The following is a 26,927-nucleotide window of genomic DNA, read 5'->3' on the forward strand; positions in this document are numbered from 1 at the left end:
AAAGAATCTGGAGAGGGATGTTTTACAAGGGCAGGTAGGGACAGGACAAGGGGGAATTGTTTTAAACTGACAGGGGCGAGATTGAGATGAGATCTCGGGAAGAAACTCTTCCCTATGAGGGTGGTGAGGTGCTGGCACAGATTGCCTGGAGAACCTGTGGCTGCCCCATCCCTGGCAGTGTTCAAGGCCAGACTGGGAGGAGTTTTGAGCAACCTGGTCTAGTGGAAGGTGTCCCTGCCCATAGCAGGGGGTTGGAACTAGATGAGGTTAAAGGTCCTTTCCAACCCAAACCATGCTATGAAAAGTGGGAAAGTCTGTGCAGGGGCTGGGGAATGACTTGGAAATGTTTGTGTATCATGTGGCTGCGTGCTATTTGTTGCACAGTAGTTTTAGGAAAGGTGCTGATAATGTTTGTTAGTATAAATCATCAGTTAATTGGGAATGAGAGCGCTATGGATTGCCCCAGCCTTCAGGTCAGTGAAAAAGTCTTGCAGAGGCAAAGCTCTCAGTAAACAGTTTTGAAGAAAAAGCATTTCTTTCACCCCCCCCTCTGTGAGAATTAAAAATTCTGGATAAATTACTTCCATGTGTTGCACATTGAAACAGGATTTGCTTTTTAAGCAATTCACACCTGTTATATAAACTGCTTTCTTGAGTCATTAGCTGTTAGAAACTACTTTTTGGTAGTAAAGAAGAATATTACATTTGCGGAAATCCATTGAGCCCTTTTCCTACCTGTACTATTTGCCATGGCATGTTTACATTTGCTGATGTTAAATGAGGTCATTAGACTTCATTATACAAACCTGCTCTGTATAAGATCAAGAGTTATTCCATTGTGCTTTAAAGTGAACACAAAATTGATCACACAATGGTATACTTTGGAGGGCTTCTTCATTCAGGTTTTAATTATGGAACTGAACACAGGATATATCTTAAAGTTCAGGCGGAAGCAGGCATGAGGCTGTTTTCCTATTTAAAGAAATATCATTTGACCTTAAATCCATTCTGTGTGTGTACCTATGTATATTTGTTCCTGACATGAAACAGCTTATTCATACAGTACCAGGCTGTATCATATACTGTGAAAAAGCAGATTGTGAGCCTTCTTCTGTTTAACATAGTTTAATGCTAATTGCTTTTCCCTTCCTTCATATTTACTCTTTGAAAAGCAGTTTCTATTTACACTCGATGGAGGAGGCAGGGAAGTGTCATTTCTCTTCATCCTGCTGGTTTCCTTCTCTGTCAGAAAGAGAATTCCAAAGTGTGCTCTCAACTATAACTCTTCTATCTGTTAATATACATTCTTTATCTTTTTAGCTTTTTCTGTGATTTAGTTTGTTTTTATTGAGGAGCTGCTTATAACACCTTTTTAATGGCCTGCTTTGACTTTCCAGAGCATCAGAAAACCAGAAAGGAGCTGGAGGGAAGAAGACCCCAGTGTTGTGTGGTCAGTATCCAACTAAGAGTGAGGGGAAGGAGCTGAAGATCGTGGTACAGCCGGAAACCCAGCACAGGGCTCGTTACCTGACTGAAGGCAGCCGAGGCTCAGTGAAAGACCGGATGCAGCAAGGCTTTCCAACTGTCAAGGTAGGCTGCTTAGTGTTGGGTGATATGGGGACTCCTTCCCAAGTGATGCTTTAGTAGAATGGTAAATGGTTCATCTCAAATAGGCCTATAATCTCTGTTTTTAAAGGGGGGGGGGGGTGGGAGATGTTGCAGTCTCTGCTGTAGACTGTATCTCTTGCAGGTACCAAGTCGTCTCATTTACATCACAGTTAAAGGAGGAAGCTTTATGTCAAGGCAATGATGTATAATCTGTGATGCATGTCCTGCTAGACTGCAGTTATGCAAACTATCTAAATAGACAGTTGAAGCGTGAAAAACTAGGATAGTGAAATGCTGTAACTGCACTTGACAAATTTAGCCTGTTCCCTGTATAGACTTTGATGACTTAAAGTTTAGGTGTTGCTGATCGATCTCTCTGAGGCAGGGATGAGCAGCACACAGGACTGAATGGTGTCCTCAGTACTTCTGATCAAGGAGAAGGATCTGGATAGAGCATATGCAGTCAGGAATCTGGGCCTTGGCTGCATAGCTGGTTGCTCCAGCATGTGTTTAGCTTCTTTGTTCATTCTGCTTCATTTGGAGGGGAGAAAAGGATAACTGATATAATTCACCTTACTCAGAGAGGGTGATTATTGTTGGTGAATATTGTTGGTGATGAAGCTTGCCAGCCTGGTGCTGAGGACTTTACTGTAAGTTATTCAAAGGATGGGGACCAAAGCCCAGGTCATGGTTTAAACCCAGCCGGTAACTCAGAAGGACACAGCTGCTCGCTCACTCCCCCCCTTCTTCCCCCCAGCTCCTGGAGGGATGGGGAGGAGAATCGAAAGAATGTAAATCCCATGGGTTGAGATAAGAACAGTCCAGTAAATAAGGTATAATACAAAACCACTACTACTACCACCAATAATAATAATGATAAAGGAAATAACAAGGGGAGAGAATATAAAACTAAAAGGGGAAAGAAAAAAATAATAAACAGAACAATTGCTTACCACCTGCCGACCAATAGCCAGTCTGACCTGGGCAGCGATCTGGGCCTTCTGGGTAACTCGCAACCGGTTTATATGCTGGGCATGATGTGCTGTGGTATGGAATACACCTTTAGCTAGTTCGGGTCAGGTGTCCTGTCTGCTTCCTCCCAGCTTCCCATGGCTCTCCTCACCAGCAGAACATGAGGCTGAAAAGTCCTTGATCAGAGTAAACACTGGTGTGTTATCACCATTGTTCTCAGGCTTAAGTCAAAACCACAGCACTGCACCAGCTACTAAGAACGCCAGCTATACTTTAGAGAAGAGATTCAGAGCAGCCCTTTGGAGAAGGACTTGGGGGTGTTGGTTGATGAGAAAGTGAACATGAGCTAGCAGTGTGCGCTTGCAGCCCAGAAAGCCAACTGTATCCTGAACTGTATCAAAAGGACTATGACCAGCAGGTCAAAGGAGGTGATTCTGCCCCTCTACTCTGCTCTCATGAGACCTCACTTGGAGTACTGTGTGCAGTTCTGGTGTCCTCAACATAAAAAGGACATGGAACTGTTGGAACAAGTTCAGAGGAGGGCCACAAGGAGGATGAAGAGGCTGGAGCAAGTCCTATATGAAGACAGGCTGAGAAAGTTGGGGCTGTTCAGCCTGGAGAAGAGAAGGCTGCATGGAGACCTCATATCAGCCTTTCAATATCTGAAGGGGGCCTACAAGGATGCTGGAGAAGGACTCTTCACTAGGAACTGTAGTGACAGGACAAAGGGTAATGGGCTCAAACTTAAACCCATGGGTTGCCCAGGGAAGTTGTGAATGCTCCATCCGTGGTGGTGTTCAAGGCCAGGTTGGACAGAGCCTTGAGTGACATGGTTTAGTGTGATGTGTCCCTGCCCTTGGCAGGGGGGTTGGAACTAGATGATCTTAAGGTCCTTTCCAACACTAACTATTCTATGATTCTAAGACTGAGAAAAATAACTGTTACAGCTGAACCCAGGACAGTACCCACCCTATATTCCATACCATTCACATAATGGTCAGATCTCATATTTTTCCATATACCACCGCTTTTTTATCTCATATGTATATATATATACACATACACACATAGAATTATCATTCCTTAGTCCATGGACCGTTCCTATAAAGTTCACTGAATTCACTCAGTTCATGATGTCAGGCTCCATCTCTTGTAGCAGTCTTTCAGGGCAGGAGAGATGGTGTGTAGAGTTGGATTGTTTCCTGATGACAACACAGCCAAACCCTTCTGATCACTGCTGAGCTCATCTGGTTTCATCGAAGTTCATTCTTTGTTGGGGTGGTGATCAGAGGGAAGTCAGGGTCAGTCAATGGTGATCTAAGGACAGTTCTGCTGCTGCCAGCTTTCCGCATGACTTTATTCTCTGCTGATGATCATGACAGCATATACCTACTTTTCAGAGCCCGGAATGGTGGAGATGGGAATTAAGCTGTTGTTCTATAAAAGTGTTATATAGCAGGCAGCAGCATATAATTGAGCTCACTGGCTGTTTTTCCCTGAAATCAAATCTCCTTGAGGTACACATCAGACTTCCCCATCTTCCCACATTACCCACCAAGTATATCCGGGTCTCTGAGCAAAACCAATCCCACAAGTGGTTTTGCCTTTACCTGAAGCAGGAATAATCCAGACTGTCTTCCTCAGCAAATTCGCTCTGTGCACCACAGGAACTTTATCCCCCTCTACAGTATGTAAAAGTTCTGACTGGGCTGGGCCAGCCCTGTTGGCAGATCCTCTGGTGCTGACCAACCAGGTGGCCTTTGGTAAATCATAGAATCATAGAATAGTTAGGGTTGGAAAGGACCTTAAGATCATATTGTTCCAAACCCCCTGCCATGGGCAGGGACACCTCGCTCTAAACCATATTACCTAAGGCCTCGTCCAACCTAGCCTTGAACACTGCCAGGGATGAAGCATTCACAACTTCCCTGGACAACCTATTCCAGTGCCTCACTACCCTAACAGGAAAGAATTTCCTCCTTATATCCAATCTAAACTTCCCCTGTTTAAGTTTTAACCCATTACCCCTTGTCCTACCACTACAGTCCCTAATGAAGAGTCCATCCCCAGCATCCTAATGTGTATCCTAATGTTTATCCTAATGTTTGAAAGTAGCTAATTTATCCTAATGTTTGAAAGTAGCTCTCAGTGTAGTTTTGAACAGCCCATTGTACTGTTTGATTTTCCCAGAGGCTGGTGCATGGTAGGGGATGTGATATACCCACTCAATGCCATACTTATTGGCTCAAGTGTCTACACGGTTGTTCCAGAAATGGGTCCCATTGTCTGAATGAATTCTCTCTGGGGTGCCATGTTGCCACAAAATCTGTTTCTCAAGTCCCAGGATAGTGTTCTGGGCAGTGGTATGTGGCACAGTGTATGTTTCCAGCCATCTGTTGGTTGCTTCCACCATTGTAATCATGTGGTGCTTGCCTTGGCAGGTTGGTGGGAGTGTCTCAGTCTGCCAGGCCATTTGTACTTCAGCAGTGGTCCTCCATACCAAAGAGGCTTTAACTGTTTAGCTTGTTAAATTGCAGCATGTTTCACACTTGTTAATAACATGGGCAATAGTGTCCATTGTTAAGTCCACCCCTTGATCAGGAGCCCATCTATATGTTCCATCTCTGCTCTGATGGCCTGAAGTGTCATGAGTCCACCAGGCCAAAAATAATTCACCCTTATGTTGCCAATCTAAATCCATCTGAGCCACTTCAATCTTAGCAGCATTATCCGCCTGTTGGTTGTTCTGATGTTTCTCCGTGGCATATCTTCACCACCAGGTTCTGCACCCTGGCAGCGATATCTTGCCACGGTGCAGGAGCCCAGATGGGTTTACCTCTGTGTTGCCAGTTGCTCTGCTTTCATTGCTGCAACCACCCCCACAGGTCATTTGCCACCATCCATGAGTCAGCATAAAGTACTGGCCACTTTTCTCGTTCAGCAATGTCCAAAGCCAGCTGGATGGCTTTCACCTCTGCAGACAGACTCGATTCACCTTCTCCTTCAGCAGTTTCATCCATCTGTTATAAGGGATTCCATACAATTGCCTTCCATCTCCGATGTTTTCCCACAATACGGCAGGACCCATCAGTAAACAAGGTATATCGCTTCTTACTTTCTGACAGTTTATTATACAGTGGGGCCTCTTCTGCACCCATTACCTCCTCCTCTGGTGACATTCCAAAATGTCCTCTGTATCCCTGACTCTAAAAGCCGCAGGGTCAACCTCGAGTCTCCCCTGGAGCTTTCTGCCAGAGGCTTCAGGTAGGACTATTCTCCCCAGCTCAAGTGAAAAACAGGGCACTGTACCATCTGCTAAGGAGGAGAAAAATGGCTGTTACAGCTGAACCAAGGACACAAATGAAGGAACATGAGGAAGAAGGCTACAAAGAGATCTTTCACTTTCCTGCTCAGAAGGGAGACATTCAAATGCTGTTCTTCAGTGGTTGCACACTAATGCCCAGTTTGTGAATCTGCAAGTGTTGTTTGTTTCCTTGCGTCAGTTACAGTGCTGTGACTGAACTGGAATTGTGGAGACCTGGGTTAGTCTACGTGGCTGGAATGCAGTTTTGAATATGCATCAGCTGTTTAGAATAAAGAGAGGAAGTCACAGTATCACAGTATCAGAGTATGTTAGAGATTGGAAGGGATCTCAAAAGATCGTCTAGTCCAGTCCCCCCGCCAGAGCAGGAACACATAGATAAGGTTACACAGGAACGTGTCCAGGCGGGTTTTGAACGTCTCCAGAGAAGGAGACTCCACAACCTCCCTGGGCAGCCTGTTCCAGTGTTCCGTCACCCTCACTGAGAAGAAGTTTCTTCTCAAGTTTAAGTGGAACCTCTTGTGTTCCAGTTTGTACCCATTGCCCCTTGTCCTATCATTGTTTGCCACTGAGAAGAGCCTGGCTCCATCCTCGTGACACTCCCCCTTTATATATTTATATACGCTAATAAGGTCACCCCTCAATCTCCTCTTCTCCAGACTATAGAGACCCAGCTCCCTCAGCCTCTCCTCATAAGGGAGATGCTCCACTCCCGTAATCATCTTAGTTGCCCTGCGTTGGACTCTCTCCAGCAGGTCCCTGTCCTTCTTAAACTGAGGGGCCCAGAACTGGACACAGTATTCCAGATGAGGTCTCACCAGGGCTGAGTAGAGGGGAAGGAGGACCTCTCTCGACCTACTAACCACCCCCCTTCTAATACACCCCAGGATGCCATTGGCCTTCTTGGCCACAAGGGCACAGTGTCGACTCATGGTCATCCTGTCGTCCACCAGGACCCCCAGGTCCCTCTCCCCTACACTGCTCTCTAACAGGTCGTTCCCCAATCTATACTGGAACCTGGGGTTGTTCCTGCCCAGATGCAGGACTCTACACTTTCCCTTGTTGTATTTCATCAAGTTATTCCCCACCCAACTCTCCAGCCTGTCCAGGTCTCGCTGGATGGCAGCACAGCCTTCTGGCGTGTCGGCCACCCCTCCCAGCTTAGAGTCATCAGCAAACTTGCTGATAGTACACTCAATTCCCTCATCTAAATCATTGATGAATATATTAAATAATACTGGTCCCAGTACCGACCCTTGTGGCACTCCACTAGATACAGGCCTCCAACTAGACTCCGCCCCATAGACTACAACTCTCTGGCTTCTCTCCTTCAGCCAGTTCACAGTCCACCTCACTATCTGATCATCCAGACCACACTTCCTCAATTTAGCTGCAAGGATGCTGTGGAAGACTGTGTCAAACGCTTTGCTGAAGTCAAGGTTGACCACAACCACCGCTCTGCCATCATCCATCCACCGTGTTATTTCCTCATAAAAGGCTACGAGATTGGTCAAGCATGACTTCTCCTTGGTGAAGCCATGTTGACTGCTCCTCATAACCCTCTTATCCTTGATATGCCTTAAGATGGCACCTTGGATAAGGTGTTCCATTACTTTCCCAGGAATGGAGGTGAGGCTAACCGGTCTATAGTTACCCGGGTCCTCCTTCTTGCCCTTTTTGAAGACAGGAGTGACATTTCCTTTCCTCCAGTCCTCAGGCACCTCTCCCGTTTCCCAAGACTTGGTAAAGATGATGGAGAGCGGTCTAACAATGACCTCCGCCAGTTCCCTCAGCACCCGCGGGTGCATCCCATCTGGACCCATGGATTTATGGATGTCCAGATTGCTCAACTGGTCTTTAACCCATTCCTCATCGACTAAGACAAACCGCTCCATTGACCTGACTTCATCTGAGGTCTCAGCGGTACAGGGCTCTTCAGGACTGCCTCCGGCAGAGTAGACAGAGACAAAGAAGGCATTCAGTAACTCTGCCATCTCTGTATCTTCTGTCACCAGGGCACCCGTTCCGTTCATCAGTGGGCCTACATTGCCTCTGGTGTTAGTTTTATCTGCCATGTATTTGAAAAAGCTCTTTCTGCTGTCCTTGACCCCTCTTGCCAGCTTTAATTCCAAGGAGGCCTTAGTCATCCTAGCTGCCTTCCTACATCCTCTAGCAGCAGCCTTATATTCTTCCCAAGTGGCCAGCCCTTCCTTCCATGACCTGTAAACTCTCCTCTTCCACTTGAGCATACCGAGCAATTCCCTATTTAGCCACGCAGGTCTCCTGACCCTCTTCCTTGACTTCCTACGTGTCGGGATGCTCCGATCTTGAGCTCGGAAAAAGCAGTCCTTGAACGTCAACCAACTATCTTGGGCCCCTTTCCCTTCAAGCAGCCTAGTCCATGGGATTTCCCCTAGCAATTGCTTGAAGAGGCCAAAGTTTGCCCTGCTAAAGTCCAGGGTTGCGATTCTACTTGCTATTCTACTGACCCTACCACACAAGATCCTGAATTCTACCATCTCGTGGTCGCTGCAACCAAGGCAGCCCTCAACCTTCACTCCTTCAACCAGACCCTCCTTGTTAGTGAGGATGAGATCCAGCAGCGCACCTCTCCTGGTTGGCTCATCCACCATTTGCATGAGGAAGTTATCATCCATACACTGGAGGAACCTCCCGGACTGTGGATGGGTTGCCGAGTAGTCCTTCCAGCAAACATCAGGGAAGTTAAAATCCCCCACGACGACCACGGCCTGTGAATGTGAGGCCGGTCTCAGCTGCCTGTAGAAGGCCTCCTCAACTTCCTCACCCTGATCTGGTTGCCTGTAACAGACACCCACAATAGTATCGCCCCTGCCAGCCTGCCCCTTAATTCTCACCCACAGACTCTCAACTCGCTAAGTCATTTATCCCAGGGAGCTCCTTGTCTACACAGATCTTCAGCATGAAATTGGAGACCAGAGGAGGGAGGAATTTCAGGGATAATGTTTTGGTGTCTGTTACGGACTGCCTGACTAAGAAGACAGTAGATGATACAGTAGTCTTCTGTATAGAGATATCTCTGGCTGTGGAAGGTTTAAGCCATCTGTTCATCTGCAGGGATGGCTACATAGCCTGGTGGAAATAATCAAAGAACTTGTGGCTGTACTTGAGAAGGTTTCCTAATGCAAATGGTAGATAGGCTTATCAGAAGTAATGATTTACTTGAATTACACAGAGACACACAGAAGAACTGGCCAATACCATTACAAAAGTTGAAGTGACAAGAGTATAAATGTGAGCATGGGCATCAAAATGAATACAGACTGGCATTGCATGCTCATTGTAACTGAGGCAAATATCATCCTGGTCATAGTGGGAGGAGTGTGGGCAGCAGGTCAAGCAAGTAGACAACTCTGTCTCTTATCATACAAATAAGAAGTGTGAAAGACATTTCCCTTTCTATTTTTTTCATAGTTATGCCACTTTGAGAAAGCAGCAAAAAGTTCTCAATCCAAACTAATTTACCAGGTCCACAAAGAAGCTTTGTTTATGATAGAGCCCTTAAAATTTGTGCTGAGTACTGCTGAGAGAGTATAGGAGATGTCATGGTTTAAGCCTAGCCGGTAACTCAGAACCGCGCAGCCACTTGCTTACTCCCCCTCTTATTCCCCACTCCCGGAGGGATAGGGAGGAGAATCAAAATAATGTAGCTCCCACGGGTTAAGAACAGTCTGGTAACTAAGGTACAATATAAAACTACTACTACTGCCACCAGTAGTGCCTTATGTGTCATAAGGGACTCCATTCAGCTGGTCTTGGACATTACTGAATGAGAAACATGGCCAGTACTTTATCTCTGTACTGGCTCATGGATGGTGGCAAAGGCCCTGTGGGGGTGGTTGCAGCAATGGAAGCAGAGCAACTGTCAATGCAGAGGTAAACCCATCTGGGCTGCTGCACTGTGGCAAGATACCTCTGCCTGGGTGCAGAATCTGGTGATAAAGAAAAAAAGCTAAGCAGGGTCACGCTCAGTTAGTACTTGGATGGGAGAATGCCTGGGAATCCTACGTGCTGTAGGCTTTTATTTTTAATGATAAGGGGAATAACAAGGGGAGAGAATACAATTGCTCACCACCTGCCAACCGATACCCAGCCTGACCCGAGCAGCGATCTGGGCCTTCCAGGTCACCACCACCACCCCCCCCCAGTTTATATACTGGGCATGATGTGCTGTGGTATGGAATACACCTTAGGCTAATTTGGGTCAGGTGTCCTGTCTCTGCTTCTTCCCAGCGTCCCGTGCCCCTCCTCACTGGCAGAGCATGAGACTGAAAAGTCCTCGATCAGGGTAAGCATTATGTAGCAACAACTAAAAGCATTGGTGTGTTATCAGCACTGTTCTCAGGCTCAAGTTGAAAACACAGCACTGCACCAACTGCTCAGGAGAAAAAATGACTGCTACATCTGAACCCAGGGCAGGAGTATACTCATATTTAAAGTCATGTTTGACAGTGTTAGAAACATCTCCAACACTTCACTTAGTCCTCCTGAGTAATGTAGGAATCCAGTGAAGTTTTATAAGATAAAAATCCATTCATATCATCCTGTTGCTATGGTAATTTAGTGTTCATTTATGTGAAATTTCTTAATGGCCCTTTGTTCACCTGAATTTCCTTTTAATTCTTTTCCAAGTTACTCTTTAGTACCTATCAGTGAAAATTCTGTTTGGAAGAGTCTCATGTTACTGAACTCCTGAAAGCTCAAGCTTGCTTTACTAGTAGGCAAACTAGCTCATACACTGCATATAAAAGTCTGTCCAGGCTGGACAGACAAAATGAGTCTTCAGGAAATCTGAGCTAGTGGGGGAAAAAACTGTAAAGGACAAAAGGGCTTTTTTGTTTGTGTTTCTTTTGGGGGGTGTTTTAAATATGGGGAAGAGTAGTGTAAAAATATTGCTAGCTCAGCAGAGATCTGGTGCTTGCTCTTTTCTGGCAGCATGTGCAACCATTCAGATGCATCACTTGTAAGTAAACTGAGGAGAAGCAGCAGATTCTGTGGCCCTTTAAAGAAAACCATGTGTCATGATTTAAGCCCAGTTGGCAACCCAGAAAAAGACACGCAGCTCGCTCTCTCACCCCCCCCCCCCTCCTCCCCCAGCTCCCGGAGGGATGGGGAGGAGAATCAAAGGAATGTAAATCCCACGGATTGAGATAAGAACAGTCTGGTAACTAAGGTATAACACAAACCACTACTGCTACCACCAATAATAATAATGGTAAGGGAAATAACAAGGGAAGAGAATGTAACCGCTCACCACCTGACAACCGATATCCAGCCTGACCGGAGCAGCAATCTAGCCTTTCCAGTTAACTGCCCCCAGTTCTACATCCTGGGCATGACGTGCTGTGGTATGCAATACCTCTTTGGCTAGTTTGGGTCAGGTGTCCTGTCTTTGCTTCCTCTCGGTTTCCTCTCCTCCCTGGCAGAGCATGAGACTCACAAAGTCTTTGGTCAAAGTAAACATTACTTAGCAACAGCTAAAAACGTTGGTGTTATCAGTGCTGTTCACAGGCCGAAAGTCTGCACCACAAAAAGTCTGCACCACAGCACTGCACCAGCTACTAAGAAGGAGAAAAATGACTGCTGCTGCTGAACCCAGGACACCATGTTACTTGATGATTTAGAACTAGAGAGTCTAAAATCAACATGCAACATTAAAACTGTATAAACAAACAAGTGACTTGTCTGGCAAAAGGAAGATTATCCTGAATGCAGATTGTCAGTGGAGGTGTCCCTGCCATCAGTAGCTGATCTTCACTTTGTCTTGTTCATGGTATTGCAAAGCTGGAGCAGTTACCACCCAGATGATGTGAGATACTCTTGTGCAGTGTTCATACCTCCTTCTAACAAGAACACCAGGGAAGAAAAGTGATGCAAGTTAGCTGTGGCGATGCTGTTTCTAGCCAAGGAGGCCTTGGTGACATGACACAAAGACTGTTCATTTAGCTTACTATTTAAATGGTAAAGTATCAGAGTACCCTTTACTAATTCAGTTGCCTAAAATGTTTTCTGTTTTAATTAAGTGGCAATTTTTGAAATATTTGATTTGTGTTGCCATGTTTCAGCTGGAAGGTCACAATGAGCCGGTGGTGCTTCAGGTATTTGTGGGTAATGATTCTGGTCGAGTGAAGCCACATGGATTCTACCAGGCCTGCAGAGTTACTGGGAGAAACACTACTCCCTGTAAAGAAGTGGATATAGAGGGGACTACTGTTATTGAGGTTGGACTGGACCCAAGCAATGATATGACACTTGCGTGAGTAGCTTTTTTTTTTTTGCCTTTTTTTTTTTTTTAAAGAATAAGCGCTTATTTTCAGAAACTAATTTTCCTTTTTCAGTTGGGTGGGTTAGTAGTTAAAAGTCTGAACATCTTGGCACACACCAGGCACTCTCAGTTTATTATATTTAATTCTTAATCAGCTCTTCCTTAAACTTTATCAATTAACTGTTACATTATTTTCATGTCCTGTTTGATCAATTATGTGCATATTCAAGTATGAGATGAATTATAAGCTGGTCAGTGGTTCTGCTGGTTGTCTCTTAACAAGTAAGAATTGCTAATCAGAAACAAACTCTGAATATAAGTGATTTCATAATAAGCTTTTCACATGTATCTTAGTACAGAAAGGGAGTGATCTTTCAAATAATTATTTTCAACAGGTGTGTGGTTGAAAGCTGCCACTTCACATGGAAGCTTGTCTTGTTTCAAGAGAAGAAATGTTTATTCAATTGACAGTGTCCACTTCTTAAGTAGGATAATATAGTTTGCTAATAGACTGTACCAATTTGATTTTTTTAATGTAAAATATATTCCCATTATAACTGCTTCTTGGATAGTAATTTTATAATTGTCCTCAAGCATTAATGGAAAACCATATAAGTATAGAGATCTTATAAAGATTAATTTGGAATTGACTGGGAAGAAAAGTTTTGCTTAGGCTGTTTTCTTGAAAGGAATCTTGATGTCTCAAATCTTCCTAGTATTTCAGTGATGCTGTAGCACCTCCCTATTGACAGCAATGCCAGTGCCACCTTCTAAATCACTCTCCCCTCCTCTCTGCTCCCAAGCTGTTGCTTGTTGGCCCTCATACAACACAAAACTTTGTTGTACTCAAATTTGATATCAGATGGTCCCTGTACTATTTGGGTGTAGAGCCTAAGGTCCTGGTAAAATAACAATATCGTTCTTAATGCATCAGGCTGTGTTTGGTTGGGTTTTTTTCTGGTTGCTCATTTGCTTGAAATAATTTTGTATCTGGCATGTCTTTCTGGCCCTGTAGATGTTTCCCAGAGGACTACAATTATGGTACAGTGTATCTATCGTTTCCAAGGTCTGCTGAATATAAAAAATAATATGACTGCAGTATGTTTTCTTCTACTTCTGCTTTAAGTGAATGCAGAATATTTTGTAGTAATAATCCTACAAACCCAGATCTAGACACAGGAATGGAAGGGTGAAGACCCGTAGTTATATATTGAATGCTTACCGGAATGGCTTTGTTACATTGTATTTTCTGTTTTATTCATGCTGCTTTATTATTCCTCCCTCTTATAATTCATCATCCAAAATATGTAGGGTTGAATTGAAAACCAAGCTATGTAATGAGAAAGTTCACATAGAAATGTCATGTAAAAAAAAAAAGAAAAAGAATATTCCAGCAATTACTTAGAGTTTTGACTTATGGCCTATGTAATTAGTTGAAAGACTGTTAAAGATGCTGAACATGTTAAACTCCACTGTTTTCTGTTGTTAGGGTTGATTGCGTGGGAATACTGAAACTGAGAAATGCTGATGTTGAAGCTAGGATAGGGATTGCTGGCTCAAAGAAAAAGAGCACACGTGCTAGGCTGGTATTTCGTGTTAACATCACTCGCAAAGATGGTTCAACTTTGACTCTTCAGACACCTTCTTCCCCGATTTTGTGCAGTAAGTATCAAAATAAAAAGCCGGTATTAGAGGGCTCTGGGGTTTAGTGTGATTGCCATAAATATGCCTTAGGAAAAAAAAACAACACTCCAATGTTAAGCTGTGACTATTTTAGAATTGCTATGGCTAAGATCATAGAATCATAGGTTCATAGAATCATAGAACAGTTAGGGTTGGAAAGGACTTTAAGATCATCTAGTTCCAACCCCCCTGCCATGGGCAGGGGTGCCTCACACTAAACCGTGTCACCCAAGGCTTTGTCCAACCTGGACTTGAACACTGCCAGGGATGGAGCATTCACAACTTCCTTGGGCAACCCATTCCAGTGCCTCACAACCCTTACAGTAAAGATCACATGTATTAATTTTTATTTGGGGTGAGGTGTTAGTTAAATGACTGACCAGTATTTAAAAGTAGTTATGAATTTCCTTATCTTTTATTAAATGAACTTTTGCTTTTTAAAAAGTCAGGTTGTTCTTGTCATGATTGATTTGAACTTATTATGTGACTTTTTTGAGAAAAGTTTTAATATTTTCTGTATTGCCACATTCACTTTTGTCAGCTTTCAGTGACTAAAAGGACTTCTAATGAGTTAGTGAGCAGTTGTGGTACTTCGTTGGGACAGAGGATGAATCTGTTCTGGTTCAGTGCAAGAATTAAACCTTTTATAGTTCTTTATTAAAATGGTCTGTTTAGCACTGAGTACAGATGGCTGCGTTGACTGGTTCAGTTATGCTGAACAGGGAAAATGAAATTAGAGGAGGCTGCAGTACATCAGGGGCTGCCTGTGTCTGTGGAGTCTGTAGCAGCTTCCAGCTATGGGGAATTCTGCTCATCTGTCAGAGAAAAAATAAGGAAATGTGTTTGATACAGCTGTTGATGGGGTTACTGATATTTCTTGATCAACAAGAAGATAGGAGAGCTATCTGGAATCATAGTATGGTTATGCAAAAGCTCCTTGTGTTGTGCTCTTTCCATTGTATAAAAAGTTATTTGGTTTGGTGGGTTTTTTCTTTTTCTAAACCCTGTCAGTACCTATTGTGTCAGCTCATCAGAAACTGCAGCTTTGTTGCCAACAAAAGAACAGATTGAAAGAGGAGATAATTAAAATCACATGAGCTTCCACATCAGCTACCTCTATGCGGTTCTAGTGCTGCAGGCAGCAGGCAATTTGGCAGATGTGGCATGTGGTCTGTCCCTTTTTCCACTCTTCTGCTCTTGCAGAGAATCTCTGTGCAAGACTCAGGGAGAGCAGGGACCCTGTAGAAACCCTGGAAAGGCTGATAAACAAAGATGTGTCACTGCTGATGTGAGGGATCTCCTCCTCTCCTCAGCCATGTTCTGTACTTTAGGCAGTAGTTTGATGTTTGGGGTTTCCTTCCAGAACTTGAGGTGTTCCCATCCTTCTCTTTTCCTCTCCTGCCACTTTTTGCTAAATCTTTCTTTTCCCAGTGTTGTTTGAACTGATGGAGCATTCATATTTATGCATTTATGTTGTTAGAAAATACATAAGTACATTTGCTAGGTCTATGGTTGTCTGTGTAGCTCCATTTCAGTCAGGGCAGCTTTGTAGTATCTGACATTAATTTTCAGATTTAAGAAAAAAAACCACATTTTCTATAAAACCATTAAAAGCTTTATCTGTATGCATTTTGTTTGTATCATTAACTTACTGGTTAAAGTTATTTAAATCATAGCATAAATGGGAATAGAAATAATGTGGTGTTTTCTTAAGCTGGGGTTTGATCAGTTGATAAGAAATTCTTGCTAATTGTGTAAGTTGCCAAGAGATTGCCCAGGAATTTCATACTATCTCCATTGCTGGAAGCCTAAAACAAACAAAATACTCTGGTTAGACTCGTGTCTTTGATGAATAGTGTGGGTACAACTAATTGTCATGTGAAGGTTGAGGGGAATTCTTGAGGTGCTTCCAAGGGTTCTGTGCTTCTGCTTCTTAACTTACACCAAAGTTACAGTGATTTCCAGTAGACCATAGCCAATCAAACTGTGCTGGTATGTACATACTGGCTGATCCATATAGCATATAATGTTGTTTATTAAGTTACTTGCTTATATAAATCATCTTCTCAGGCACATTGTACCTGGTTTATTTGCTACACACATCTTATTACAGATATGTACTGTACTTTCTCATAATGAGGTTTACATTATCACTCATCACAGCCTGCTTATCTTGTGTTTTGTCACTAATATTGCTGTCAAAGCTGCAGTAATATTCCTAAAACCATAGGAAAGACCTTGAGTAGATGTAGGCTCTTTATTTAAGGTCTGTGTTTTATATAGGCTTTGTTCACTTGCTAGCAAACCTAAGTCCATTTACTCTTCAGACGTTCATGTGCCTTGAGTATATTTAGTAGTTGCCTAGGAACCCACTTCACCACTTGTAGAAAGATCCTTTCTGAAAGGTTATTAAATAATTTTGAGTGTTACAGTATGTATGTCCTACTGTGTAGTAAGCCCAGAGAATAGTATTATTAGACACTAAAAGTGGGTCACACAAGTGCAAAGCACGAGTACAAGTTTATGCCATTAGGATTTTGTGGTGAATAGAAATGGTGGTTGAGAAACCTTTATTAGAAATGGTAATTATTTTATATAATATTAAATGTGACAAAGTATTTTAAAATGCATGTCTATTTAAATTGTCTTTGGTGCTCATTTTCATCTAACACGTGGTCTTACTTGATTTATGCTTTACAAAGCATAGGAATAGTTTGCAGCAAAGACAATTTGTAATGTGTGTTATACAAGTCATCATCTGAATTGCTGGCTGAGAGGCAGAGGTTTCCAGGCATGTAGATCTGTAGGCTTCATTCTCTCTGACAGTTCATAGGATATCAATTGCTGTAATCCCCAACTATGAACATGTGACTCTTGCACGGATTTGTATTTAAGTATATAGGTCTAGAAAGTCACAGAATCACAGAATGGTTCATGTTGAAAGGGACCTTAAAGAACATCCAGTTCCAACCCCCTGCCATGGGCAGAGACACCTTCCACTAGACCAGGTTGCTCCAAGCCCTGAAACCAAGTACCAGTACTTTCTGGTACCAGCCAGAAAGCTACGTCATGTAAAAAAAACAACAAACCCAGGTAGCATGAGAATTACTACTTATACCCTTTTGCATAGAAGAACAAAACTGCTTCTTGTTACTCTTTTTTTCTTTTTTTTAACCTTAAGGATAGTTTTGAAGGTGTGCTTCAGCTGTATCTAAGGGCTTATTAATTTGTTTATAGCTCTCTATGCCAGGGAATTATGCAACCAAATTTTATTGAGCTTTAGCTCAAACACTGAAAATTTCATTTTGAGTAATAAATGAAGGAGAAAAAGGAAAATATTATTAGTGATTAATTTCTTTAAGTGTGATTTTTGAGGCCATCACATTTAGTGAGGAAATAATAGAAATGGTTATTGTCTGAAAAACTTTTTCATGAATGATATAGTAAAGGAAGAAGCTGAGGAATTATTTTGTTCTTTCCTTTATAATCCTGTAAGTAAAAGCTTTTTGTTTGGATGTTGATATTTTCTTGATTTCAAACTATGGGGTTTTCTTTCAATCGCAGCTCAACCAGCAGGTGTTCCAGAGATCCTAAAGAAAAGTCTGCACAGTTGTTCAGTGAAGGGTGAAGAAGAAGTTTTTCTGATTGGCAAGAATTTTCTAAAGGGAACAAAAGTGATTTTCCAGGAGAACGTTTCTGGTTAGTGTGAAAGCAATAACAGCTTGGGGTACTGAAGAGAGCATGATGCTTGGGTTTACATTGGGTGATAAAATTTAGTTGTAGAGACCAAACTGGCAAGCAGAATCAAAGGCACTAAAAGAAATGGCTTTATATGGATGCAAAATAAATTCTGATTTTTAACTTTCATTTAGATGAGAATTCGTGGAAGGCAGAAGCTGAAATAGACATGGAATTATTTCATCAGGTACTTCTGTTTTGTTAGTGGTGGTGTTAATATTGTTATATTTTAATAAGAAAAAAACACTCTTGACTTTTTCCAAAGAAAAATAAGCCTTTCCCTCTTCCTGTGCATTTCTAGAAATAATATTCCTTCAAATAAGTTCTTTAGTGAATCTGGTAGAATATCATTGGTTTGAGTTCACACACATATAACTGCTTAATTTCTAACTGAGAAATCAGATATCACAGTAGGAGTGTGGTATATGAAGCAAGTCTTTGCCCTTATATAGAATGTAATTTAAAGGCCTAATACATTTTTCCAGTAGATTTCCTAAGGACACGTTAGATTTCTACTGAGTGGAATTATATTGTGTACACTATAGTATTTATACCTGGCAGGATTTCTATTTCACTCTGAAATGTTTTACAAAATAATTGTTTCTTCTTTTTGCCACAACTAAGTGTCTTTATGGACCATTGGACTGAAATTAGAGAAATCATTAGATGATTTATCACTTCTAGTGCATAGCTGGGGAATAGACAGATCCCTCATCGCTATTCCTGTTGGTGAATGACTGCAGGCCTATTTTTTTATGTCTGCTCAGTGTTAGATCCACTTAGGTGTAGCATGAAACTGCATCATCCATCTGATCACACTGAACAGAGACCTGAGTTGTCAGAACGTGAAGTGTCTGAATCCAGCAGAATTTGATGGCAAACTGGCTGCAGTTCAGTAAGGCATGTTAGGCATAAGCTTATGCTTAAGGTACTGGACTTTATATGTCTTTCCATTTGGATTGTAGGTTTCCAATGAGCATCATTAAGGCAGATTATTCAAATCTCTCTTCTAGCACTAGTTATTTATCAGTTTCCTTCACTGAAAGTGCAACTTGATCACATCTCCCCCAATATCTTTGCTTTTTATGGTGTTTTATCAGTCTGTTTCTGTTTTGATGGATACGATACAATTAAGATGTTACAGTAAAAGTTCATAGAATCATAGAATAGTTAGGGTTGGAAAGGACCTTAAGATCATCAAGTTCCAATCCCCCTGCCATGGGCAGGGACACCTCGCTCTAAACCATATTACCCAAGGCCTCGTCCAGCCTGACCTTGAACACTGCCAGGGATGGAGCATTCACAACCTCCCTGGGCAACCTATTCCAGTGCCTCACCACCCTAACAGGAAAGAATTTCCTCCTTATATCCAATCTAAACTTCCCCTGTTTAAGTTTTAACCCATTACCCCTTGTCCTACCACTACAGTCCCTAATGAAGAGTCCATCCCCAGCATCCCTATATGCCCCCTTCAGATACTGGAAGGCTGCTATGAGGTCTCCACGCAGCCTTCTCTTCTCCAGGCTGAACAGCCCAACTTTCTCAGCCTGTCTTCATATGGGAGGTGCTCCAGTCCCCTGATCATCCTCGTGGCCCTCCTCTGGACTTGTTCCAACAGTTCCATGTCCTTTTTATGTTGAGGACACCAGAACTGCACACAATACTCCAAGTGAGGTCTCACGAGAGCAGAGTAAAGGGGCAGGATCACCTCCTTCGACCTGCTGGTCACGCTCCTTTTGATGCAGCCCAGGATACGGTTGGCTTTCTGGGCTGCAAGCGCACACTGCCGGCTCATGTTCATTTTCTCATCAACCAGCACTCCCAACTCCTTCTCTGCAGGGCTGCTCTGAATCTCTTCTCTGCCCAGCCTGTAGCTGTGTCTGGGATTGCTCCAACCCAGGTGTAGGACCTTGCACTTGGCATGATTGAACTTCATGAGGTTGGCATCAGCCCAGCTCACAAGCATGTCAAGTTCCCTCTGGATGGCATTCCTTCCCTCCAGCCTATCAACCGAACCACACAGCTTGCTGTCATCGGCAAACTTGCTGAGGGCACACTCAATCCCGCTGTCCATGTCAGAAACAAAGATGTTAAACAAGACCGGTCCCAACACCCATCCCTGAGGGACACCACTCGTTACTGGTCTCCAGCTGGTCATTGAGCCATTGACCACAACTCTTTGTGTGTGGCTATCCAGCCAGTTATTTATCCACCGAATGGTCCATTCTTCAAATTGATGTCTCTCCAATTTAGAGACAAGAATGTCATGTGGGCCAGTGTCAAACGCTTTACATAAATCCAGGTAGATGACATCAACTGCTTTACTGCTCTCCATCAGTTCTGTAGCCCCATCATAGAAGGCCACCAAAGTGGTCAGGCAGGATTTCCCCTTAGTGAAGCCATGCTGGCTGTCACCAAGCACCTTGTTGTTTTTCATGTGCCTTAGCATGCCTTCCAGGAGAATCTGCTCCTTCCAGGAGAATTTGCCAGCTCCTTCAGGACCCGCGGATGGATTTCATCAGGACCCATGGACTTGTGCATGTTCAGATTTTTAAGATGGTCTCCAACCAATTCCTCTCCTTCAGTGGGCCCAAGGTCTTCATTCTCACAGTCCCTGCATCTGCCTTCCAAGACTTGGGTGGTGCGGTCAGAGCCTTTGCTAGAGAAGACCGAGGCAAAGAAGTCATTCAGGACCTCAGCCTTCTCCAAATCCTGTGTAGCTAGTTCACCTGAGAGCTTCCTGAGGGGGCCTACATTCTCCCTAATCTGTTTTTTATTTGCTATGTACCTGTAGAATCCCTTCCTGTTATCCTTAATATCCCTAGCCAAGTTTAATTCTAACTGGGCCTTAGCTTTCCTAACCTGGTCCCTAGCTTCCCGGACAACATCCCTGTACTCTTCCCAGGCCGCCTGTCCTTGCTTTCACTTTCTATAAAACTCTTTTTTCATTTGAATTTTCCTCAGGAGCTCCTTATCCATCCAAGGAGGTCTCCTGGCCCTCCTGCTGCACTTCCTTCTAGTTGGGATGCAACACTCCTGAGCTTGTAGCAGGTGATCCTTGAAGACCAACCAAGAGTCTTGAGCCCCCCTGCCCTCTAGGGCTATATCCCATGGAACCTTACTAAGCAGGTTCCTGAAGAGGCCAAAGTCTGCTCTTTTGAAGTCTAGGGCAGTGAGCTTGCTGCACGCTCTTCTCACTGTCCTAAGGATCTCAAATTCAACCATCTCGTGGTCGCTGCATCCAAGGCTGCCCTGCAGTGCCACATTTCCAACGAGCCCTTCCCTGTTGGTGAGCACAAGGTCAAGCATGGCACCTCTCCTTGTCGGTTCCTCTATTACTTGCAGAAGGAAGTTGTCTTCCACACAATCGAGGAACCTCCTGGATTGCTTGTGCCGGGCCGTACCGTCATTCCAACAGATGTCAGGGTGGTTGAAGTCACCCATGAGAACGAGGGCCTGTGAGCGTGAGGCTTTTCTTATTTGCCTATAGAGTGCTTCATCTGCAGATTCCTCTTGATCAGGTGGTCTATAACATATCCCCACAGTAATGTCTCCCATCGCTGTTTTTCCTTTAATCCTGACCCACAAGCTCTCTGTTAACTGCTCACCTGTCCCCAGACAGAGTTCCATACTCTCCAGCCTATTCCTAACATAAAGGGCAACTCCCACTCCGCGCCTGCCAGGCCTGTCTTTTCTAAAGAGTCTGTAACCTTCCATTCCAACACTCCCGTCATAGGAGCCATCCCACCATGTTTCTGTGATGCCTATAATGTTATACCCCCGTAGACGAGCACACATCTCTAATTCCTCTTGTTTGTTCCCCATGCTACGGGCATTTGTATAGAGGCAAATTGGAAAAAGTTGGTCAGAGAAACTCTCTAAGACTCAATTTGGAGTTTTAGAAAGCAGCATTCTTTATTGCAGCGCTAGGCGCACACGCAAATAGTTTTGCAAAGGTGAGCGCACACTACTTGCCGACAGTAGCTATATATTTAGCATACTCATGCAGATTTACAGTGTTTCCAGGAAAATGTTTATATATTCATGAGATTCCCGGGATCTATTTGTAATATTTGCATTCTAATTGCGCATGTGCTTTCTTGCTGAGTGGGGGTCTCTGGTGGTCACTGACAGTCTTCCTCACTGCTTGCGCATGCTCACAAGGTCTTAGTGCCCAGTTAGCAGTTCTTATGTCCTTGCTTCTGTTCTGTTCCGATCTCACTCCATGATGGGCGCCACTGTTATCTTGAAGGCTGACATCCTTTGTCTTATTTACTGTCTCCTTAGTTGTTATCAGTCCTGTGATGTTCCTTCCCATCAGCTGAACATTCCTTTCTCTCTATGTGTTAGCAAGTTAGAACAGTGCCTATTCTACTACGTTAAAGGCACACACACACTGTTGTTAGTTTAAACCTATTATTTAAGTTTAAAAAGGTAAATAATAATGAAATAAGGTTTATAATGTGATTTTTTAATTATTTTTGAATTGCAGAATCACCTTATTGTGAAGGTGCCACCATACCATGACCAGCAAATAACCTCAGCTGTTTCTGTGGGAATATATGTGGTAACAAATGCTGGAAGATCGCACGATGTGCAACCATTTATGTACACTCCAGACACAAGTATGTGAAATATAAAACTGGAGGAAGGAAGGGGCAGTTTTACCTGCAAAGCATCTTGGTTTTGATTTCATAGTGTTTAGTCCATACAACAGAAATGTTAAGTAATGTAGATCTTTTAAAACTTGTCTTGCTCGTGATGTTTGCTCTGTTAAATAATAAAATCTAAAGGCTTGGCTTTTCTCATTTACATGGCAAGCATCTCAAATTTCAGCTGCATGGAGACAGCTGTTCTTAAAATGTAGCATCCATTTTTAGTCCAAGGTTCAAATTGAAGCCGAGTAAGAAAGAAGACATTACATACAGTGCACCAAATACAAAGAAAAATTAGCACCAAGCTTTATTCTGAGGAAAGTTGAAGTTTGCCATATCACTATATTTTTGTTTGTCTATATTACAATTCTTTTCTGGGTTCAGCTGTAGCAGTCAGCTCTAAGTGAGTGAACAGCTGTATGGTTCTGAGTTACTTGCTGGGCTTAAACCATGACAAATACACAGTCCAAAAGTTTGTTTGGGTTTCAAAGAACCTCAGTTTCTTTAAGATATAAGTAACTGGTTTGGTTTGCTTGGGGTTTTTTGTTTTTTTGCTGTTTTAACATAAGGAAGTTCTAAATGTGTTTTATCTCAACAGCTGGTACTCTGAATGTTAATGTGAAGAAGGAAATCTCCAGCCCAACCCAACATTGTTCTTTTGAAGAGGCTATAAAAGGTACTAAATTGATTATTATCATTGTTAATAGTTTAACTATAAATTTGGAGAAATGAATCATATCCTGTGAAGATAAGTTTGTGTTGATAAAATCTGTCTGTATTCTTAGTGAGGTTTGTTTTCTGATTCTGAATATTTTACTTTATAACAGTATTCCTTTAAGTATCTTTTAACATGAGCTAGTATAAAATAAAACCTGCAAAAATAGTTGTGGGTGGGTTTTATATTAATTTTTCATGCCTCAGGCCCTGCAGTCTAAACTTCATTTAATATGATTGCAAGTGAAGAAGAAAAAAAGAAGAAGCCTAAGATGAAAGTCAGTACAAAGGATTTAGAAAGAGTTTAGTGTGAATTTAATCAAAAAACAAACATAAAGGTAGTGATGGGAAAGAACTGAGTACTGAAAACATGAACATACCAACTGGTATATTTTGGAAGCTGTCCAGTGGTTTTATGAGACTGCTTTCAGTGGGTCTAATTAAGAATGCTAATTCTGGCAATTTCAACTTAATTCCCTTAAGTGAATTGTTGTGGGTTTGTTTGGTTTTCTTTTTTTCTTTCCTTTTATTTTTTTCTTTCCTTCCCCCCTCCCTTTGTTTTCTCTGTCATCTTTTTTTTTTTCTTTCCCTTTGTTTTCTTTTTTCTGAGCCATTCATTCCATGCAAAGTTTGTTGTTTTGTTCCAAGGTAGGAAGTTTTAGGTTTGCCTGGTTTTTACGTGTAAATTGAATTGATCCTTCTGATAGTGAAATAAAGTAGAGGAAGGAAATGTTTCTAAGTTGACTGTTAAAACTATGGTAGTATACAACAATTAATGGAAATTTCCATAGCCTGCTCTGGTGAAAGCAGGTTGAAGGTAAGCAAATTAACAATGTGATCACAAGTTTGATAGGAATCTATAACTTCAGGTTAAAATCATGAAGCTCATGTTTGAAGTTAATAGCTTGTTCTTGGCAGGGGATATATTTACAAGATGATTTTGCAACTTGTTAGGGAGGATAATACAAGATATAACGAGTTTAAACATGCAGAGAATACTTGGGAGAGAAATGTGCAGAAATAATTAGTTTTACTCTGAGGTGTCCCTGCCCATGGCAGGGGGGTTGAAACTAGATGATCTTAAGGTCCTTTCCAACCCTAACTATTCTATGATTCTAAGATACCAACTGCTTTGGAAGATTATCTGCTGTTCATACAATATGCTATTTCTGTTGCTTCATGTTCTCCATTTCATTTATGTGATAATTCTTAATTTACTTTCTTGTTTGGGTTTTCTGCTAGCCAGCTCATTTTGAAGGCTCATTTCTGTACCTATTCTACTCTAGGCTGATCATGAGCCAAGCAGTTCATTATTAGTTTTGTCTGCTTTATGTACTTTGTCTCTGCATATGCCCCAGCCTGTCCTTCTTCACTGTTCTGAAATGATAAAGGCCAGGTGGGGATCCAGTGAGATGCTCTATGTTGAAGATCAATACTCTAATTTATTTAAAAGTATGTATGGAACTATGCTTTTTACGGGCTTTCCCATTGGTTTGTTTTAAGCTCAATTTCAGTATTTGAAATCAAGAAAGTTAATTTCATTTACAACAAAGATAGCTTATGTATTTTTTGTTATGTGGATCAGAAAAAGTGAAAATTAAAACTAAGAAGATCTAATTAATTTTAAGAAACCAACTTTCTAGTTTAAAAAATTGAAAAAAATAGGCACTGCAAAGGCAAAATTACAACTTGCTCTTGTTACAGAGCTGGCATGCAGGTTTAGCAAGGTTTTGCTTCATTATTCCTTTAACAGAATAAAAATAGTCTGAATGCTTTGAGGACTCTGTTCACATGATTATCTGAAACCAGACAATTTTCAAAATTAAATAGAGAAGTTGTACAGTTAAAAGTGCAGTAAAGTTTAGAATGTGAAAATTTGTGGAAAGATGTCTTAAGCTTCTATGTAGTTCAAGCTGTCCTCGGTCTAGAAAGATATGAAATGGAAGAAAACCCAAACTATGGTACTTCTGTTAGACTTAAAAATAACCTTTGAAGGTTTTCTAGAATTATTTGAAGTATTAAAGTGTTTGCACTTGTATGAGGATGAGAGCTCTTATGGTAAGGCTAGAAAAGTGAAATGACAAGCAGGCCACCACTGAAAACCCACCCTCTTTATAGTGGATCTTATCAATCCATTGCCCTTCCTTTATTTTTATGTGTGACTGCAGCAGTGAAGGCCACTGGCTGGAACCTGGAGAAGGTCAACATTCTTCCTAGGGCCTTGATAACTCCGTTCATGCCAAGCAGTATGATTAAGAATGAAGATGTGGCTGCAATGGAAGTAAGTGCAGAAAAAAGATCTCCTCCTATCTTCAAGGTAAGTTTGATTGTGATCTGAAGACTGTAGCTTTATTAGTTATATCTACGCAACACTCCAGGTTCTATTAATAGAGAAGAGTAACGCACAGGAAAAATGACATGTTTGAGGTTGTTCTGGGCATAACATACAATCACAGAGAGTGATTAACTATTTAATAATAATTATCAACAATAATTTCCTCTGAAAGTAACTTACCTTGTTTCAAGCTCAATTCCAAGATTGATTGGTTAGTGGTACTATGATGTTATTTTTTTTTTTTTTTTTTGTCCTGTGACACTGTTCCAGGTTCATAGGATTCCTGTGTACAAAGACTGGACACCAAACACAATATAACCAGTCAGATGCTCTAGACTATTTATTGTGCTACTAATGCGAAGCAAATATACACTAACACGAAGCAAGTTATATACATACCAATCCCTGGTTGCATGGGATATCGCCAAGAAGGAGATGGAACATGTTGCCCAGTCGAAGAGGTGGTAGGCAGTGCATTGTCAGGGCATCCCCTGAATCAAGATGCGCATCTGACCTTCTCACCTGTCTGTCCCTGCACAGGTCCTTACATCCCCTCTCGGGTTGGAGTAGAAAATTGCCAGTTGCAACATCAGCACACACGTGGCCAGTGTGTGAAGAGATATTTACTGGTATAAGACTCCTTTGAGCTAACAGCAGTTTTCCGGGTTGGCTAACTTCCCTATTTTCAGGGTTATGTTCCCAGAATCCATGCCAAACACTACTTTTCCATTCCTGTGTGTTTCACCACAGACCATTATCTGTTGTCTCTGACACATGCCATCATATGGTCCGTGGTTGGAACACACCAATATTCTACCAGCCATGCTACAGTTTTATATAATATAATGTCTATAAGGGAACAGATTAATGCTAAAAGACAAGGAACACAACATAAAATGCATAAAACCCCAATACCTACTACTACTAATAATATAACAGCTTTTCGAAGCCAGTCCCACCCTAACGTCCATCCCTGAAAGGGGTTCCACCTGGTGTTTTCTGCTAGGTGGCTAGTGAGGGTCTTTAACTTTTGTGTTTGTGCATGTATTGAACTGGAGCGGTCACTTAAATTCATGCAACATACCCTGTCAAAGTCTTGACACCCATGCTTATGTACTAAAAGCAATAAATCAACCGCTGCCCTATTTTGTAGCATAGCATGCTGTATGCTATCTACATAAATTAATAAATCAGAAATGGCTGTACTCATTGTGTTGCTAAATTTAGACAGCCAACAGCTTAACTTATTAAGGTTAGTGAGCGCCTGAGCGCTAGCTACTCCAGGTGCTAACTAGGATGCTGCTATAATCTTGGCGGCATCCCAAAATTCAACAGTGTCTTTACAATCGACCAAATGCATGTACATCTCGGGGTCTGTGATTATACGTACAGTTCTGTTGCTGGGACCAATATTATTTAATATATTCATCAGTGATTTAGATGAGGGAATTGAGTGTACTATCAGCAAGTTTGCTGATGACACTAAGCTGGGAGGGGTGGCCGACACGCCAGAAGGCTGTGCTGCCATCCAGCGAGACCTGGACAGGCTGGAGAGTTGGGCGGGGAATAACTTGATGAAATATAACAAGGGAAAGT

At 42.3% G+C, this 26,927-nt stretch overlaps 1 protein-coding gene across 2 annotated transcripts in view; it reads left to right on the forward strand.

The window, feature by feature from the left end:
• The window catches only part of LOC133211701 (nuclear factor of activated T-cells 5-like), a 92,588-nt gene extending 65,862 nt beyond the window's left edge, over positions 1-26,726 (forward strand). For both annotated transcript variants that reach the window (XM_061352286.1, XM_061352287.1), the window contains exons 4-12: positions 1,398-1,590; positions 12,007-12,197; positions 13,696-13,868; positions 17,454-17,588; positions 17,762-17,814; positions 22,120-22,252; positions 22,881-22,958; positions 25,165-25,313; positions 25,602-26,726. In XM_061352286.1, the coding sequence (XP_061208270.1) occupies positions 1,398-1,590; positions 12,007-12,197; positions 13,696-13,868; positions 17,454-17,588; positions 17,762-17,814; positions 22,120-22,252; positions 22,881-22,958; positions 25,165-25,313; positions 25,602-25,649 (1,153 nt within the window). In that variant the 3' untranslated portion in view covers positions 25,650-26,726. The remainder of the gene's footprint in view (positions 1-1,397; positions 1,591-12,006; positions 12,198-13,695; positions 13,869-17,453; positions 17,589-17,761; positions 17,815-22,119; positions 22,253-22,880; positions 22,959-25,164; positions 25,314-25,601) is intronic.
• Positions 26,727-26,927: the final 201 nt, after the last annotated feature.

The sequence above is a fragment of the Neopsephotus bourkii genome, unplaced genomic scaffold, assembly GCF_033783945.1.
Source record: "Neopsephotus bourkii isolate Nb327-2 ecotype Australia unplaced genomic scaffold, CSIRO-AGI_Nbou_v1 NB_656, whole genome shotgun sequence".
Classification (NCBI taxonomy): Eukaryota; Metazoa; Chordata; class Aves; order Psittaciformes; family Psittacidae; genus Neopsephotus; species Neopsephotus bourkii.